The following is a 15,902-nucleotide window of genomic DNA, read 5'->3' as shown; positions in this document are numbered from 1 at the left end:
TGCGGGGGGCAGCGCGGCGGCTGCGGCGACGCGACCGGGGCGGCGGGGCCGAGGCGCCGGGCCGGGGCGGCGGGGAGGTATGCGGGGCTCGATTGTTCAGGCCTGGCCATGGCGCCTCTCCTCCCCCCCGCCATGGCTCCCCGTGTCCCTGCTCCTCTCCTCTCAGTGAGCGAAAGTGGCCGCCGCCGCCGTCCCAGCGCCCGCAGCCGCCGCCTACCTCCTCAGCAGCAGCGCGGGCGCCATCTTGGCGAGGCGGGAGTCGAGAGCGCCCCGCGGCAGGACACGGGCAGCGCCAGCCCCGGCAACGCGGGGCGAGAGGCCGGGTGGAGCGAGCGGGGCAGCGAGCCCAGGAGACACCCCCAGCCCCCCCCGCCGCCGCCGCCGCGCCGGAGCCGGGCCCGCTCCCCAGGTGAGCCACCGCGGCGACCGAGCAAGGACACGCCGGGCCGGGGGCTACGAGAGGCGGTAGCGGGGCTCCGCCTGGGCAGGCCGCGGCTTCACCCCCAACCCCCCCCACCCCCCACCCCACCCCGCTTGAAGCGGCGGCCGCAGCAGCCGGGCCTCTTCTTAAAGGGACAGGCCCCTTCCCCGCCCTGCCCGCCGGATGCGCCCCGATAGACCGGCGCAGGAACCGCCGGGTCCCCCGCTCACACGCCGGAGGGGGGGGGGGCGGGAGGGGGAAGGACGGGACGGTGGGGAAGCGGTCTGCGGCGGCGGACCGAAACGGGCCGGGGGGGGTGGGGGGGAACGGGACGGACGCTGCTGCCGTGCACCTGCGGGCGCACGTGCGCGCGGGGGGCGGGAGCGCGTGCGCGGGGGGGGGGGGGAAGGCTTGGGGGGGGGGCGCCGCGCAGCGAGGGCGGCGGCGCGGGAGGGGCCGGGCGGGAGCCGCCGCCAGCGCCGCCTCACGGGGAGCGCAGGCGCTTGCTGCGGGTCGGGCCTGGGAGCGGGATCGTCCCCCTCCGTCCTGCCGTGGGCGGCGCCGCGGGGGTTTCTAGTCCCTCGGGGGGCGGGAGATGTGTCAGAGCGGGGCTTTGGGCCTGTGACTGCCCCCGGCTGCCGAGGGAAGGGCGGTCTCCGGGCGTACCGTACCGTACCGTCCGCGTGATGCAAGGCGGCTGTGAAAACGGGGAGACTTCTCCTCAGTGCCAGCTTCCTGCTGGCCGTGCCCGCCTTTGCGAAGGCCTGGCGTTGCCTGAAGCGCTGTCTGAGCAGCCGCCAGCACCTGCGGGAAGGTGCTGCGTGCCGAACCGGTGTCGTTGATGAAAAGCGCTGTACGTAGAAACATAGTTCGGGCTTAGGTTTGCGCTCAGGAATGCGCGCACTAGGGAACACCGGTGTAAAGCTGTGGTATAAAGTCTAATCCCGGTTCACTGCAAACATTTAGCCTAACACAATTTCTGTTGTGACATTTCTGTTGTGACTGATATCATTTAGAGTTATACATTCTTTTTGTTGCCCTGTTGCTCATCCTGTGTGGTAAGTTTCCCTCCCCTCAGTGTTGTAGATGACAACAATAAATTCTTTTAGATTATTTTCTTCTTGGCATGAAGAAAATGGTGCAAGTCGAGTTCCTTTTTTTGTAGTGAAATATCTTTATGTGCATTATTAGAATTTTAGTTTTCTCTCATTTGAACAAATCTATCGTATGGATTTCTACAGCACATCTGTTATGGCTGTATGTGGCCGGCATTCATCTTTTTTTAATTTACATGAATCAGAAATGATGTATTTGTGTTGTCGCTAATGCGGACATATAAGAGTATGTCTCGACATCCAGAGGCTGGCAAGATAGTGAGGGGAAAAGTACAAGAAATAGGACTGTAGCTTGAACCTTTTCCCAGTGTTTGAGGATATTCCCTGTAATTCGCTTCTAGTCCATCTCTCACACACATATTGTTTAAGTTGCTTAAAATACTGCCTTGCATTTCTTGACTGTTCAAATAAGCAAGTTTTTTTCCATTTGGGTATAACGTAATAAACTCTAAATTCTGTAATAAGCATGCTATTTGACAAGCTAAATTACACGCTAGGGATTGTTTTAGATGGCAAGAAGAAAATGGTCTTCTTAGAGCTTTCTTGGACATAGTTCCCTTCTCGTGGTCTGGGGTGGAGGGAGTAAAAACCAAACAAAACCGAAAACATCCATGCAGTTTGTATTTTGTGTACACAGAGGAGTGAAGCAATGGCAGTGTGTGAGGGTAACAGTGCTGTTATGTAGAGCAGAAAGTGTGGATGCATTGTCAGAGGTCTCCATAAATACTGTTAACTGCCCCTTTGGAACAAAACTTACTCTAATTGAATAATTAAATAGTTAGGTTTCTTTTTCGGCTAGTCATTTTTCTGCTAGTTTAAACATGGAAGCAGAGCTGTGACATGCCAACTTTTGTGTTTGGTATGTTTTAATGTATTCTGTTGTTTACTTATGTATATGCTTCTGCTAAATTTTGTGTAGAGTTGTATAGCGCTTTTTTTTTTTTTTTTTAATAATCAGTTAGGCCCCTATCTGTGACTGTTATTTTGGCAATGAGAAAATTCAGAGCCTGTGCCCCACTGGCTCTTCTTCCCTGTATTTAAAAGCAATTAAAAGGTGGAACAGAGATCAATGAAATGCTGTCTCATTCCTTGGAAAACAATATAAAACCTTACCACAAAAGCACAACGGTGAAGTAAAGTGCTGTATATAGGACAGTATCTAGTTTTAACTAGATTTCATTACTCAGAAAAGCAATTAAAAATGGCTTGTTTTTAATTTCAAACTGAAATGGTGTGAACTCACACTTCAGTTGTATGTACATGTCTCATTCATTCAACTTGAGTTTAGTGGAGACTGAGGGCTTTAGGTTCATATGAAATATCCTCCTATCTGCTTTTTTTAAAGCAATAATCTCTTATGTATCAAAGTTATATTTAAGACACTGCTATAAAAAAGACTATATGGGCATTATGTTTTGGTTTAAGACCTGGCATATAGTGTACTATGGAAAATGATTGTCATTGTAACTATACTTTTATCAAAGCAAGCTAAAATGTGAGAGGGGAAAGAAGAGTGTGTAATTCTCCTCCAAGCAAAATACCTCTTCAGGTTTTTTAGGCCACCAGAATTGTTTGTATTGAAGATTATATGCTTATAGAGAAATCTGACAAAAATATACCTAACTGATACTACTGTATTAAGTAAGTTTTCCATATAGATCTTGACTTACTCTTCTGTGTGGATATGTATGTTTGTGTCAGGGATTATTCTGGAGATGTTACTACAGGAAATTCGTACAGTGTCGTGCTATTCTGGTGAGAGTTGTATGTCTCAATTGTAAATTACTTCAAGAAAGAAAAGTATCTTAGGTGTTCGTATGAGTTTGGAAAATCTCTCACAATAAGTTGGTGTCAAAATGCAAAGCACAAAAAGACCCATGTGTGGAAAAAAAACAGAATATTGTTAAATTGTGAGAAAACTAAGCATAGAAGGTTGTATTCTTGCTCCCAATTTTTAAACCTGCTTTGTGGATGAAACTTTTTAATGCTGTAAATATAGATATGAGGAATACATACTTTCTGTGTGTCAACAGGGATTTCGGGTTTTTGTGCACTTGAATGTTTTGTCGGTGCGCTTATACCAGTCGGACCAAGGAGAGCTAAGAAACTCTGCTTTTGTAAGGGCTGAAATATTTGAACAAATAAGTGTGCTCACCTGCCAGCTGGTAACGCTTAATATACATGCACTTAGTGTGTGGCAGGCAAGACTGACTGAATCAGTTTTACCTCCCTGATTTTCCTTGCATCTGTCATGGGATAAGAAGAGGTACTGTGGATTAGCTGCTATGTTGTGCCTTTTACCTCTGTGGCAGCTTGTGTTTGGGTATGTGCCCTCAGCTAGAAGTGTAGTTGTTGTCATTATTTACTGTGATGTTTGATGTTAGTGTTAGGCATAAAAAGAAGAAAATGTGATCCTTTGGGTCTTACCTGAGGTGTAGAGATGCCAGCAACTGAAGGGGGGGGGGAGCAAGAGACTCCTGGAGGAAAATGTACTATTTCAAACAGCTGTACAAAGCAAATCCTTTCTAGCTTGCAGCTAGGCACAAGTGCCAAACCGCGCGCTTGCTGCTTATGGGGCTTCTGCTTTAAATTGGTATCAGTAGCAAAAACTACTTGGACTTCATTCAGAAATAGCCAGTGGATATTTGTTTAAACTGGGAGAATCTACTTTTTAAAGCTAAGCTGCTTCATGCAAGCAGTGCGTTTGCTGTTTGGTTGGTGTGGGTTGGTGGGTATAAAACTTAGAAACCTTGTTATAGAACATAACTGCTCTCTGAGGACGTCCTTGGAGGATTCTTCTCCAAACTGGCTGTTTACTTACTGACTAGACGTTATAGTGGGCAGACTTGAAAAAACAGAGTGAGTGAAGAAACCCCACACCTACATTAACACTGAACTAAGCAGTGTGATTTAAAACAGGATAAGGAAGGCTTCTTCAGAACTGAACTTAGATCACTTCAAAATATATATATGATTATGAAGGTTATTTGTATGAAGTTGGTGTGTGTATATATATATATATAAAAAACTAAACTCAGATCCTGCTGATGATATTTTACCTGTGCTTTTAATAATTCAAAGAGCCACATGATACAATTAGATGGTTTCAGTGTGAGCTTCTTATTAAGTAAGAATGTTGGAGGATTCAAAGTGCCAGCCAGGCAGTGCAGCAGCTATTTATTTCCAAATTCTGATTTTCTAAACTGTTACAACTGTAGGGGAGATGAAGGGAGAAAGAAAATTTAACTACTGAATTCGGTACTGAAACTTAACATAAAATTGGTGTGTATCAGTAAGGAAGTCGTGATGGCAGAAGGATTACTGTGCAGGATCCAGTCCTTTTACTGCCTGTAACATACGAGTATTTACCTAAATGTTACCATCAGTAATGAAAACATTTCAAAAATCTGTATTTCTGCAATATTCCTTAAACTGAGCAGGCAAAAGGATATATTTGTTTCAAAAATGGCAAAGAGAAGTAGAATGAGTGTCATCACCATGTAAATCCACTGAAGCAATGTCTTGGTGATGTCTGAACACTGGTGCCTAATGTAGTGGATAAGGCTGTTGTGCGCCTCTCACTTGTTTGTTCCCATCTTCTCTCGCTTCAGTATTCAAGCAGGTTTTGCCATTGGAAATCTCTGTTTCTTAAGACCTAGAGTGGGAACAAAAGAACAGAGAATAAAGAAGTATCTGTCAATTAGCTTCCCGTATTATTACTTTGATCAGCAGAGAAGCACTGTGTGACTGTTAGCATATATATAAATGAAAGGCTGAATTCAATGGCTGAGCTATTTGCTATTCAGTATGCCTGTGTAACACTTATTACATATGTCATGGGCGTTGTTAATACATATAAGAATATTGTTAAGCTCTCCTGTGCTTATCTGTTTAGTCGGTAGGCGGGGTACAGACGAGTAACTCGTTTGAGGACAAGAGTGACTAACTGTATGTACAGGAGCCTCGTGGGACAGTTAAAATAGGAAGACAAGCAAAAGCATGTCTTGATACAGGTGAAATGCAGAGTACTTATGTCAGCAAAAGGAGGACTTTATTAAATGCAGAAATGTAAGGTTTCCTGATCTGGGAAGTAATATTTAAGAACGCGGGTATCTGAAAAAAGAACACGGATGAGACAGGTACTTAGCGTGTAAGTGTACATGCTTAGAATAGTGTACACAACAAGGGGATTTAATGTGTTAAAGTATGGAATGAAACCTACTCTGCAGTTACTGCGGTCATTACAGACAGAGGGCATTCTCACTTGCTTTCATATTTGCCTGGGAACACTGTGCAGTAGCAATGAGCCACTCCTGAGAAAATATCTTTGTTTTCTAATCACTAAAAACATCTGATAGCATCTTCTTTTCATAGGGGTATTTATATCTTACAAGTAAAGAAATACTCTCCTGCTGGGTTATCTCCTAAGCTGTATGAGCGTGGAGCCAGATGAGCACCAACCACAGCCTGTGTGGAGCAGAGGGGCTGATCCAGTCTGGTGGATCCACGTAGACCAGCACTTTGGCAAATGCGTCTGGGCAGCTTGAAAAGCATCTAGTTACTCATTTTAGATCAGGAATATGATTGTGTTTGTTTTGTCTCTGGCCTGTTTGCTGTCCTGCAATTAAAAACTTCACCTCAAATCTATCTTAATTCTTTCCCTTTGTTTTGCTGTTAAGCTTGTATAGTTTTGTGAGGACGAGGCTCATTGGGGTGCAGAAGAGTACATTTGGTTTGTTAGTTTTCTCGGAGGTGGTGAATTCAAATAAAGTCCTGTGGGCTTTGTGCCCCTTGGGGCATTTTTCTTTCCTGCAGTGCCTCAAGGACAGGCAATGCCACTAAATGTTGAGTTTTGGGAAGGAGGTTTTCTGCAAAGAGAGCCAGATGAAAGATGCCTTGTGGTTCTGAGTAAAATAATTAATGGTTGCATGTGACATTTTGGCTGGGAAAGTAAAATAATAGGATGTTAATATAACACATGCTCTTGTTGACGAATTGTCATGGTTTAACCCCAGCCAGCAGCTAAGCACCACACAGCCGCTCACTCACTTCCCACCCCACCTAGTGGGATGGGGGAGAGAATCAGGGAAAAAAGGTAAAACTTGTGGGTTGAGATAAAGACAGTTTAATAGGACAGAAAGGAAGAAAATAATAGTGATAATAGTAACAGTAATAAAATGACAATAATGATAATAAAAGAATTGGAATATACAAAACAAGTGATGCACAATGCAATTGCTCACCACTCGCTGACCGATGCCCAGTTAGTTCCCGAGCAGCGATCCCTCCCCGGCCAACTCCCCCCAGTTTATATACTGGACATGACATCACATGGTATGGAATACCCCTTTGGCCAGTTTGGGTCAGCTGTCCTGGCTGTGTCCCCTCCCAATTTCTTGTGCCCTTCCAGTCTTCTTGCTGGCTGACCATGAGAAGCTGAAAAATCCTTGCCTTAGTATAAACACTACTTAGCAACAACTGAAAACATCATTGTGTTATCAACATTATTCTCATACTGAACCCAAACATAACACTATGCCACCTACTAGAAAGAAAATTAACTTTATCCCAGCCGAAACCAGGACACAGATACATTTTGAAATGGAGTGATAAAAGGGATCACCATACTTTTTCTGGTATGATACCAGGGATTGAATCTTGCTCCTATAATATATATAATTTTTATTGGTGATCTGAAGGAAAACCACTTTCACCTTCTTGGTGTCCTTTTCTGTACCCTCCTAAATGATTTCTTCCATCAGAGACACAAGGTTCATGTTTCCTCTTCTTTTCTAAACTCTTTACTTTCTTCATGGCCCTGTCTCTTGGAAGACAGTTTTTGATTTTAGGATGTGTTTTTTCAGATGGCTATTAAGCAATATGACATATGTAGATGAAAGTTTCTTGGAAAACATGAATCTTAATACCCTTACAGGGAAAGCTTTCAGGTGCTTTGTTCTGTCTCTTAACTTCTTCTGGAAAGGGGTATTTGGTAACAGACGTCAATCATTGCGTTGCTGTCAGGTGTATGAAAATCTAGCATATAGAAGGCTGAACCTAGATCGCTTCAGTCTAAAAAGAATTTTTAAATGAGGGCCGTTAGCCTGTCTAACAATTTCTGGCGTGCTGTTTTTTATTCTGTATCCGTAAAGATGTTAACTCAAGGCTAGGTGTTCATTAAGAAATAATAAAATTTGCTCTTGTTCAACCGCAGCCATTAGTCTCAAGGTGGTAATTGCTTATCATAGTTTTTTGTAACTTCAGAAGTTCTGGATCTGTTCTGTAATTTTTGAGGATAAAAGACTTGGAAAAATTTAGGTGCTGGTTTTCGGACTGTATACATGAAGAGAGAATGATTTGAAGATCAGAAACTCAATCTGTGTTTTCACTTACATAAGCTTAAAACAATTTAGTCATTTACAATTTGATAATTGAACAAATGTTTTGCAGTAAATTAATGTGAAGTTTGCTTCAGGTTTTGTAGTATCTTTAAGAAGTGATAGAAACCAGAAGAATCTTCAGAAGAACAATTATTCAAAGTCTTAGAAAAGCTGACTGGTTTTATTTTTGTTGTCCACCAGAAGCAAAAGCTTAAGGCATTTATTTATTAGTAAATATTACCATACTTAGGGTATTGACAGCAATTTCGTTTATATAGCGCCAACTGTGACTTTGGAAATAATTTTAAATTATCTTTCTCACTATTATTATAACATTGATGGCATCTTTTGTCATCGAAGAAAATTCCAGTTGACAGAGCTATTACTGTTACAGTTGCTATGACATCTTTTGTAGTTGAAGGAAAATAAAACTGCAGTTGACAAAACAATAAAATGTTTTGATAGCTTTGTTTTTAAAGTATGTATTATGCAAATATTGCAGGGGGGATGTGTTTGTTTTTTAAAGAATCTAAAATCCTGAAAACAAAAAATGAAAATCTGGCAGGATATTTTTACTAGTTGAAAAAACATAAAGCTAGAGTATGTTCTAAATTTGTAAATATAAAAAGTATGTAATAAATTGCTAGTTATGTGTTACTTTTTCTTTAATAAAGATAACAGTTGAATTTTAGAAAGGAATTTTTTTTGGTCAAGTATTTGTAGCTTGTTTGTCAACAGGTAACAGCTATGTTCTGAGTACTGTAAGAGTAGCTTTGTTTTAAAGTAAAGGAAGTGTCTTACAAGTATTCTTTAGACTGCAGCTGTGAACTGAATGGTAAAAAACAACAGAAGAACAGTATTTTCAGTAGGTCTTCCTTTTTGGAGTAAGTTGATATATATGATTCAACTTAAGAATAATAATTTAATTGCTTTCATTCAGCTTTCATGATGCACGTCTGCCCTCTGTCCAGAGTTAAGCATGTTATCTTTAATAGTGATGAAAGTTTACTTTAAATGTTCAAGGACTGGCTTCATTGTACTTTGCATTTTTATGTCACCACTTGGATTATCATACTAGGTCAGTGCAGTGCTCATTCCTATCAAATGGCATCCACGAAGTCATAAAACAAAATTAAGAATCTAGGTTTTGGCTGTGGTAATGTCGTGGTGGAAAGTTTAATGTGAATTTCTCTTTGTTTGTTTAATATATCTATTAACTGCGACCTAAGCTTTTTGCCAAGAACTACCTCGGTTATGTGTTCTGTGAAATATTAGCATTTGGTGTAGCGTGCTGTAGATTTGCCTGCTCACCATGTTCGTTCCTTTCAGAGGTGGTGGTTGTGATGACTGTTGTTTCTTCTTGACAGCTTTGTGTTCAGAGGCACCTGTGCATGAGGAGAAGTTTGTTCTATGGCCTCAGAGCTGGGTGCCAGGGAGGATGGCAGCTGCTCAGAGCTGGCAAAACCCCTTTACCTGCAATATCTGGAGAAAGCTCTGCGACTGGATCAGTTTTTACGACAGACATCTGCCATCTTTAACAGGAGTATATCGAGGTACCAAAACCTTTTCTGTTTTCCCTTAGGAATACCAAGGAAAGATAAGCATTTTCATTATTTTGTTCCCAGGCAACACCATATTAAGGATTTAGTAGTGACTTGTTCATTATAAACTCTCCTTTAAAGATTTTGGACTGTGCTTCTCTTAGCTCACACTGATAACTCAGTGTGTTGCCAGCCCACGTACAAATTAGCACGAAGTTTTAAAGCTCTTTTTCATAGCTGAGTGACCAAAACTTTCTTTGTCTGCAAAAAGTAGGATGAAGAAGCACTAAGTTGATTTTTCAGGGACAGGGCCCGTTAGCCATAAATGAAATGCAAAGATTGCCATCCGACACAGAATTTATAAGTTAGTTGTAGCAATGAGAAGTGAGTCATCAAGGTACATTTCTGTCCCAAAACAATTTACATTTAATTTCATCAGTGTTTTGGAATTGTAGAGTTACAGAACTGATAACTGTATGGGTAATAGATAAAGGTATATTAACAAGCATGTAATAAGATCCACACAAGGAGTAGAAAAAGTATAGCTTTTTATTTCTCACGTGTACAGTAGTGCTGAGGATGACAATATTGTGCTTTGGCTTGACTTGATATTAGTTTCTTGCTTAGTTCATGTGTCTCAAATTAGATACCTGGTTAAAGACTGAAAGTGTAGGTTGATAGCATAGCCAGGCTGGTCTGATGATTACTGCTGAGGGGTTAATAGGAAATTATTAACAGCAATATTTCAAATATGTAAAATTACATCTGAAGCTGTCTCAATTCTCAAACCTTTAGACAAATGGCCACATGTAAGAAAGTTGCATGGGCATCTCCTCATTTGAATATTTCCTTTCATTGTCACCATATTACCTATCTTCTTGCAGCGATGAAAGTGAAGATGGATTGGATGACAATCCTTTGCTGCCTCAGTCTGGGGATCCCCTGATGCAAATTAAGGAAGAGCCTCCAAACTCTTTGCTTGGGGAGACTTCTGGAGCAGGGAATTCCGGGATGCTGAACACACATTCCCTGAATGGAGTACTGCAGCCAGGTAGGCATGCACTAGGTCGAATCTCTGCTTTCTTTGGGAAAAGCATTATTTCTTAAGATCTGGGTTTGTTTTTTTTTCCTCTAAACAGAACCAAAGTCTGAAAAAGGGAGCTTGTATAACTTTTCCAAGCTGAAGAAAAGCAGAAAGTGGTTGAAGGTAAGAATATTGGAAAGAAGTACAGCTATTATGAAGTCTGAGTAGAGTTCCAGTCAACACCCTGTAGACAGTGGTGAGTCATTCCATCTTGTCACCTGATGTAGATTATGGTACAGAAACATGTAAGAAAGCAGGCGGCAACAAGAAAGTAAGTTGAGCACTGTTCAGAGCATTATCACTAATTACAAATACAATTTCCAAATAGAGTAAGTTTACATTAAGTTTGTTCTCATCTCAGTAATCCATTTAATTTTACTTTACATGTACTACTGAGAGCTCAGAAAGCTAGATTAATGTGTTTTAAGAGCTGCCCTAAATCATGTGATGCAAATTAATTGATGCAAAAGTCTCACTGAAATAGAGGCATAAGGTGATATAGAGATGTAGTATCTTGTGTTGCTGAAAAGAGGGCTCCAAATGAATTCCTTAGTCTTGTTCTATATTGGCTTGTTGTTTGCTGCACTATTTTTTTTCTTTTTTGAAGTAACTGGAGCTAGCGTCCCTTGCTAAGAAGAAAGGAATGGATTTTTTTACAGTTTTTTTGGTTTTTTTTTACATTAAGAAAAAACACTTACCAAAGCAAAAAATACATTCTACAGAGGCTTCTCATCTTGGAAATGCAAAGAAAGAAGAGTATGTGATAGTTGATAATGAATGTTGTATTAGACTTTGGGTAGAACAAAATAGAATTATAGTCTCTGTAGATTTGAGGCTCTCATTTTCATGGTGTAGCAAAATGGACAGTAGGCATTTCAGTTTTGGTGAGCAGCAGCATTTTAGTTAAATTTCACAGTGAGTATACATTCAGAAACTTGAAGTAATTTTAGTACATTGTCCAAATTAACATTATGTGTTACGCAATGTATTAAATGGACGTTTGGGACTCGGCTGAAAATTTGTTTCTAAGATGAACTCAGTACAAGGTCCAAATAAGGATGAAAGGAGAGAGTTGGAATGGTGGCTTTATGCCATCTTTGCATTTTCATTGTGCTGTAGCCTTAGTTAGCGAAAACAGGTTGCCAAGAGGTCAGATAAGACCCAAAGCTGCTGCAACTGATGCAGGTGGAAGTGGTAGAATAGCAGGACAAACTACAAATGGGGTAGGAAAGCACCTGCAACCATACATCACAAAATGCCCCTACTGGTATCCTGGATTTTCTCACTGCTGCTTTTCTGAGACCACAAACGGAAGAAGTGGGTTCTAAAATTACTTAACATCGCCAAACTAACAGAAAACTGTCTCCCCCCACATCAGAAAATGTGTATCGTATTCACTGCTACACAGTACTGTACCTCAGAAAACTATTTTCTATGTGAGGCATTTCAGATGGAAGACAGTTTGTAAATGCTAAGTATTGTTGTTGGGCCAGACCCGCAGCCCTTTATTAGGTAAAGGCTCAAGAGTGCTTTGCATAAATAAACAACTCAGTACAGGGACTTGTGATTGTTAAATTAGTTTTCATTTATTCTTGTTAGAGTATCCTTCTGAGTGATGACTCCAGTGACACAGATTCACCAAGTGATGAGGATGGAGAGGAGGAAGAAGAATTTTCTCTTTCAAGGGAGGAACTTCACAATATGCTGCGATTACACAAATATAAGAAACTGCATCAAAGTAAATATAGCAAAGACAAAGAGGTAAAAGTCCAGAATTTTTATATTTCCTTGATTTTTATTCTTTCCTTTAACTGCGTTATCTTAACTGCTCTTACATTTTTATCAAAACCCATAATATTTTGTGGACTGGAAAATATGCTGTTGTTTCGTAGACTAGAACAATCTAACATCAGTTTCACACAAGGTTTATTTAATTAATTACATACAGACTGAAAAGCTGTTGATGCTTTATGCTGAGAATCTGTCAATAATTTATGTAGCTAGTACTGGCACGTGTTATATATAGCTTCCACAGCACTCTGCGGTCCCAGTCACTAGACCAAATATAGGGTACTAGAATGCAAGATTTGCATAAGATATATGAAAACTGAGGTGCTGTGGGTTAAATTCTAATAGAGGTAGTAGCTACTGTTCAAGACTAAAATTGTATATTTAAACCTAAAGCAGTATACTTGTATCATCGAGGTGATGAGTAGTAAGGCGATGTTTACCTTCTTGAAAGGGAGTTCCTAGTTTTCTTCCTTACTGTTTTCTGTCATTCTTTGGGGTTTTACTTGATTTTCTTTTTTTCTTTCTTGCCTTTCTTTTTTATTCTGGGTTTTTTTCTCATACTGTCTTTTTTCCCTTCTTATAAGAAAATAGTCTGCCACATTTTTGCATTTTTCTTAATATTAGGCCAAATTCTATGACTGTTTTGATTCTAATATTTCTTTAAATTATAAGGGCTTTTGCAGAAATTATTTTCATCACTGTTTTGAATTGCACCAGAAAGTAGTATCAGATGAAGTCATCCTATTCTGCTATCAGAGGATGTGTCTCTGACAAATCTCTGACAAATTAAAATTTGTCTTCTTGTTTCGTATTCTTTTGAAATTTCTCCAGAAGATTGAAGAAATATTTTCCCACCCAGGTTTTTGTTTCTGTCCACTTCTTTCCTTTGTTTACTTGTTAAGTTCTAAACCAAGATTGTGTTAGCTTCTTGAAATGTTACATAACTACACAAATATTAATACACCCAATTTTTACACGTCATAACTTCTGTTAGATTTTACAAAAATATTTATTTCCAGACTAGTAAGAAATAATATCCAGTGGAAGTAACCAGGGTATTGTTGGATCAGCAGTACACAGTTATTGGGGGACGACGACACGGGACGGGACACACATAGAATCATAGAATCATTTCGGTTGGAAAAGACCTTCAAGATCATCAAGTCCAACCATTAACCATGCCCCCTAAACCATGCCCTGGAGTACCCTATCCACTTGCTTTTTGAATACCTCCAGGGATGGTGACTCAACCACTTCCCTGGGCAGCCCATTCCAATGTTTGACAACCCTCTCAGTAAAAAAATTTTTCCTAATATCTAACCTAAATCTCCCTTGCTTCAACTTGAGGCCATTTCCTCTTGTCCTATCTCCAGACACCTGACAGAAGAGACCAACACCCTCCTCACTACAACCCCCTTTCAGGTAGTTGTAGAGAGCGATAAGGTCTCCCCTCAGCCTCCTCTTTTCTAGACTGAACAACCCCAGATCCCTCAGCCACTCCTCATAAGACTTGTGCTCAAGGCACCTCACCAACTTGGTTGCCCTTCTCTGGACACGCTCAAGCAGCTCAATATCTTTCCTGTAGTGAGGGGCCCAAGACTGAACACAATACTCAAGGTTCTGTACACAACAGTTTGTTTATGCTGATGTTCTCACCTTTCAAAAATCCTTTTGACTTAATAGTATGCTTGGGTTTTAAATAGTCAATTTCTGACCTGTACTGTCTTTAATTTGCCTGTTTATACGTAACCTGTGTATAGTTCTTTAATATTTTAGTTGAATAATGCTGGAAATATACTGACTTTTTTGATAATTTGGGGAAAAAATGCTGAGGCAGCTGTGTGTTTACTTGACAATCTGAATGTTCAAGTTGTTTGTCCCTGTGGAAATCTTTTAAATGCATTTTATCTAAACCCGTCCTTTTACATCCTTTGGAATGATAAAGTAGAACATGTATGTAATTTGGGAATGCGAGCAAAACATACAGGAGGTCCATGATTGGACCACTTCATGTAATGTGCTGTCTTGCTGGGCAGCACCCATATGGAAAAGATAGAGCAGTATGTTTTGAAAGAGTAAGCTTCACTGCCTGCTTTTCCAATCTTACTTAACTGGGTAGGCTTGGATCCCAGTGTAGAACTTGGAGGCCACCTCTGGGAGCAGTGGTTTCACTTTGGACACTGTATGATCCTTGATAACAATGCTAAAAATGGAGAATTGCATGTTTTCTCATCTCTTATTTGTGATCAGGATCTGAACTTGTTTACCTGCTATCTCTGTTATCTGCTATATCTGTTTTCCATTACTGTGCTCATTTACATCCACTTCAGTTGCAGCAATATCAGTACTACAGTGCAGGACTGCTGTCTACACATGACCCTTACTACGAGCAGCAGCGCCACCTGCTAGGGCCCAAGAAGAAGAAGTTTAAAGAAGAGAAAAAATTGAAAGGTGAAGTCGCTAACCTTTTGTTTTTAAATGGCTGCTGTGATTAAACTTACTTCCTGCATTATTTCCTTTGAAGAAACAGAAATGTTCAAAACTTTTGGGTTTTGCATGGAAATACCCAATTCAGTCGAAGAAAAAATCTTCAGAAAATACTGTGCTTTATCTTCTGGCTTCTAGAAAGCTAGGGTGAAAAAAAGGAGTGTGAATTGAGAGTTCATGGCTTTAGATTTTCTTTGTGGGCCTCTGAATCTAGAATGAAAGAGTTATGCAGTAAGTATCTTAGAGCTTTATTCATTGCTTTGGAATCCATAAATACCGTTGTATATCATGGTCCATTTAGTCAGAGTTTTTTGAAAACAGTATCGTTCCCTGAAAAATGTAAGAATTTACACAGTACCTGCTGCATTTATTCCTGAATATGTAATTCTAGTGAACAAGAAATGATAGGGAGTGAGAGTGTTTTCTGGAAATTAGAGGGAACTCAGAATTGATGTCCAGTGTGAGTTAAAATAGAATTACTGCTGTAACCTCTCAGCTGGAGTTTCTCAGATGCATGTTTGCCAGGAAGTACAGTTTCCTTTCTTGATTGAGCTGGCAGCAGCTGTAGATCTGTAAGGAAGCAGGAAGAGAAGGCTATGAACTGTCAGTGTAAGGTGAATTCTGTCTAGTGCAAGTACTTAGGTTTGAGCTGCGTTTTAAGGGGACTATTTTGGGCTTCCTTCCTTCCTACCTTTCTGCAAGTTCCTTTAACTGTGTATTTTTTTTTGTCTTAACTAATCTTGCAGCATCCATGATTTTGCATACTCACAAAGAATATTTTTAATATCTGATACCAGTATAAATTTCCTCTGAAAACTAGTATCTGTAATACATGATAACATGCCAATGTCTTTCAACTGCTGAGAAGTTTGATTTGAGACTTATCCTACCAAATGCTAATGTTGTTACCTTTAAATATCTTAGCTTTACATGTGTTTAAGTAGAATTTTCCCACAAATCATGAAACATTGCATCAGGTCCCAGACATTTTAACTCCTAAGGCATCTTTCCCTGGGTGGAAAAATTGCATTTCTCCACTCTATTTATTAAACAGGAAAATCTTTCCATTATAAAGTAATGAGG

General features: G+C 40.6%; 1 protein-coding gene across 1 annotated transcript in view; it reads left to right on the top strand.

Annotated features, from left to right (window-relative positions):
- The first annotated feature begins 302 nt into the window (after window positions 1-302).
- INO80 (INO80 complex ATPase subunit) overlaps window positions 303-15,902 on the top strand; it is a 69,906-nt gene continuing 54,306 nt past the window's right edge. Inside the window, exons 1-6 of the mRNA XM_052782118.1 lie at window positions 303-409; window positions 9,284-9,469; window positions 10,342-10,508; window positions 10,597-10,664; window positions 12,141-12,302; window positions 14,663-14,783. Of these exons, the coding sequence (XP_052638078.1) occupies window positions 9,327-9,469; window positions 10,342-10,508; window positions 10,597-10,664; window positions 12,141-12,302; window positions 14,663-14,783 (661 nt within the window). The 5' untranslated portion in view covers window positions 303-409; window positions 9,284-9,326. The remainder of the gene's footprint in view (window positions 410-9,283; window positions 9,470-10,341; window positions 10,509-10,596; window positions 10,665-12,140; window positions 12,303-14,662; window positions 14,784-15,902) is intronic.

This window comes from Harpia harpyja, chromosome 3 (genome assembly GCF_026419915.1).
Source record: "Harpia harpyja isolate bHarHar1 chromosome 3, bHarHar1 primary haplotype, whole genome shotgun sequence".
Taxonomy (NCBI): domain Eukaryota; kingdom Metazoa; phylum Chordata; class Aves; order Accipitriformes; family Accipitridae; genus Harpia; species Harpia harpyja.
This window is presented reverse-complemented; position numbering and strand designations above follow the sequence as displayed.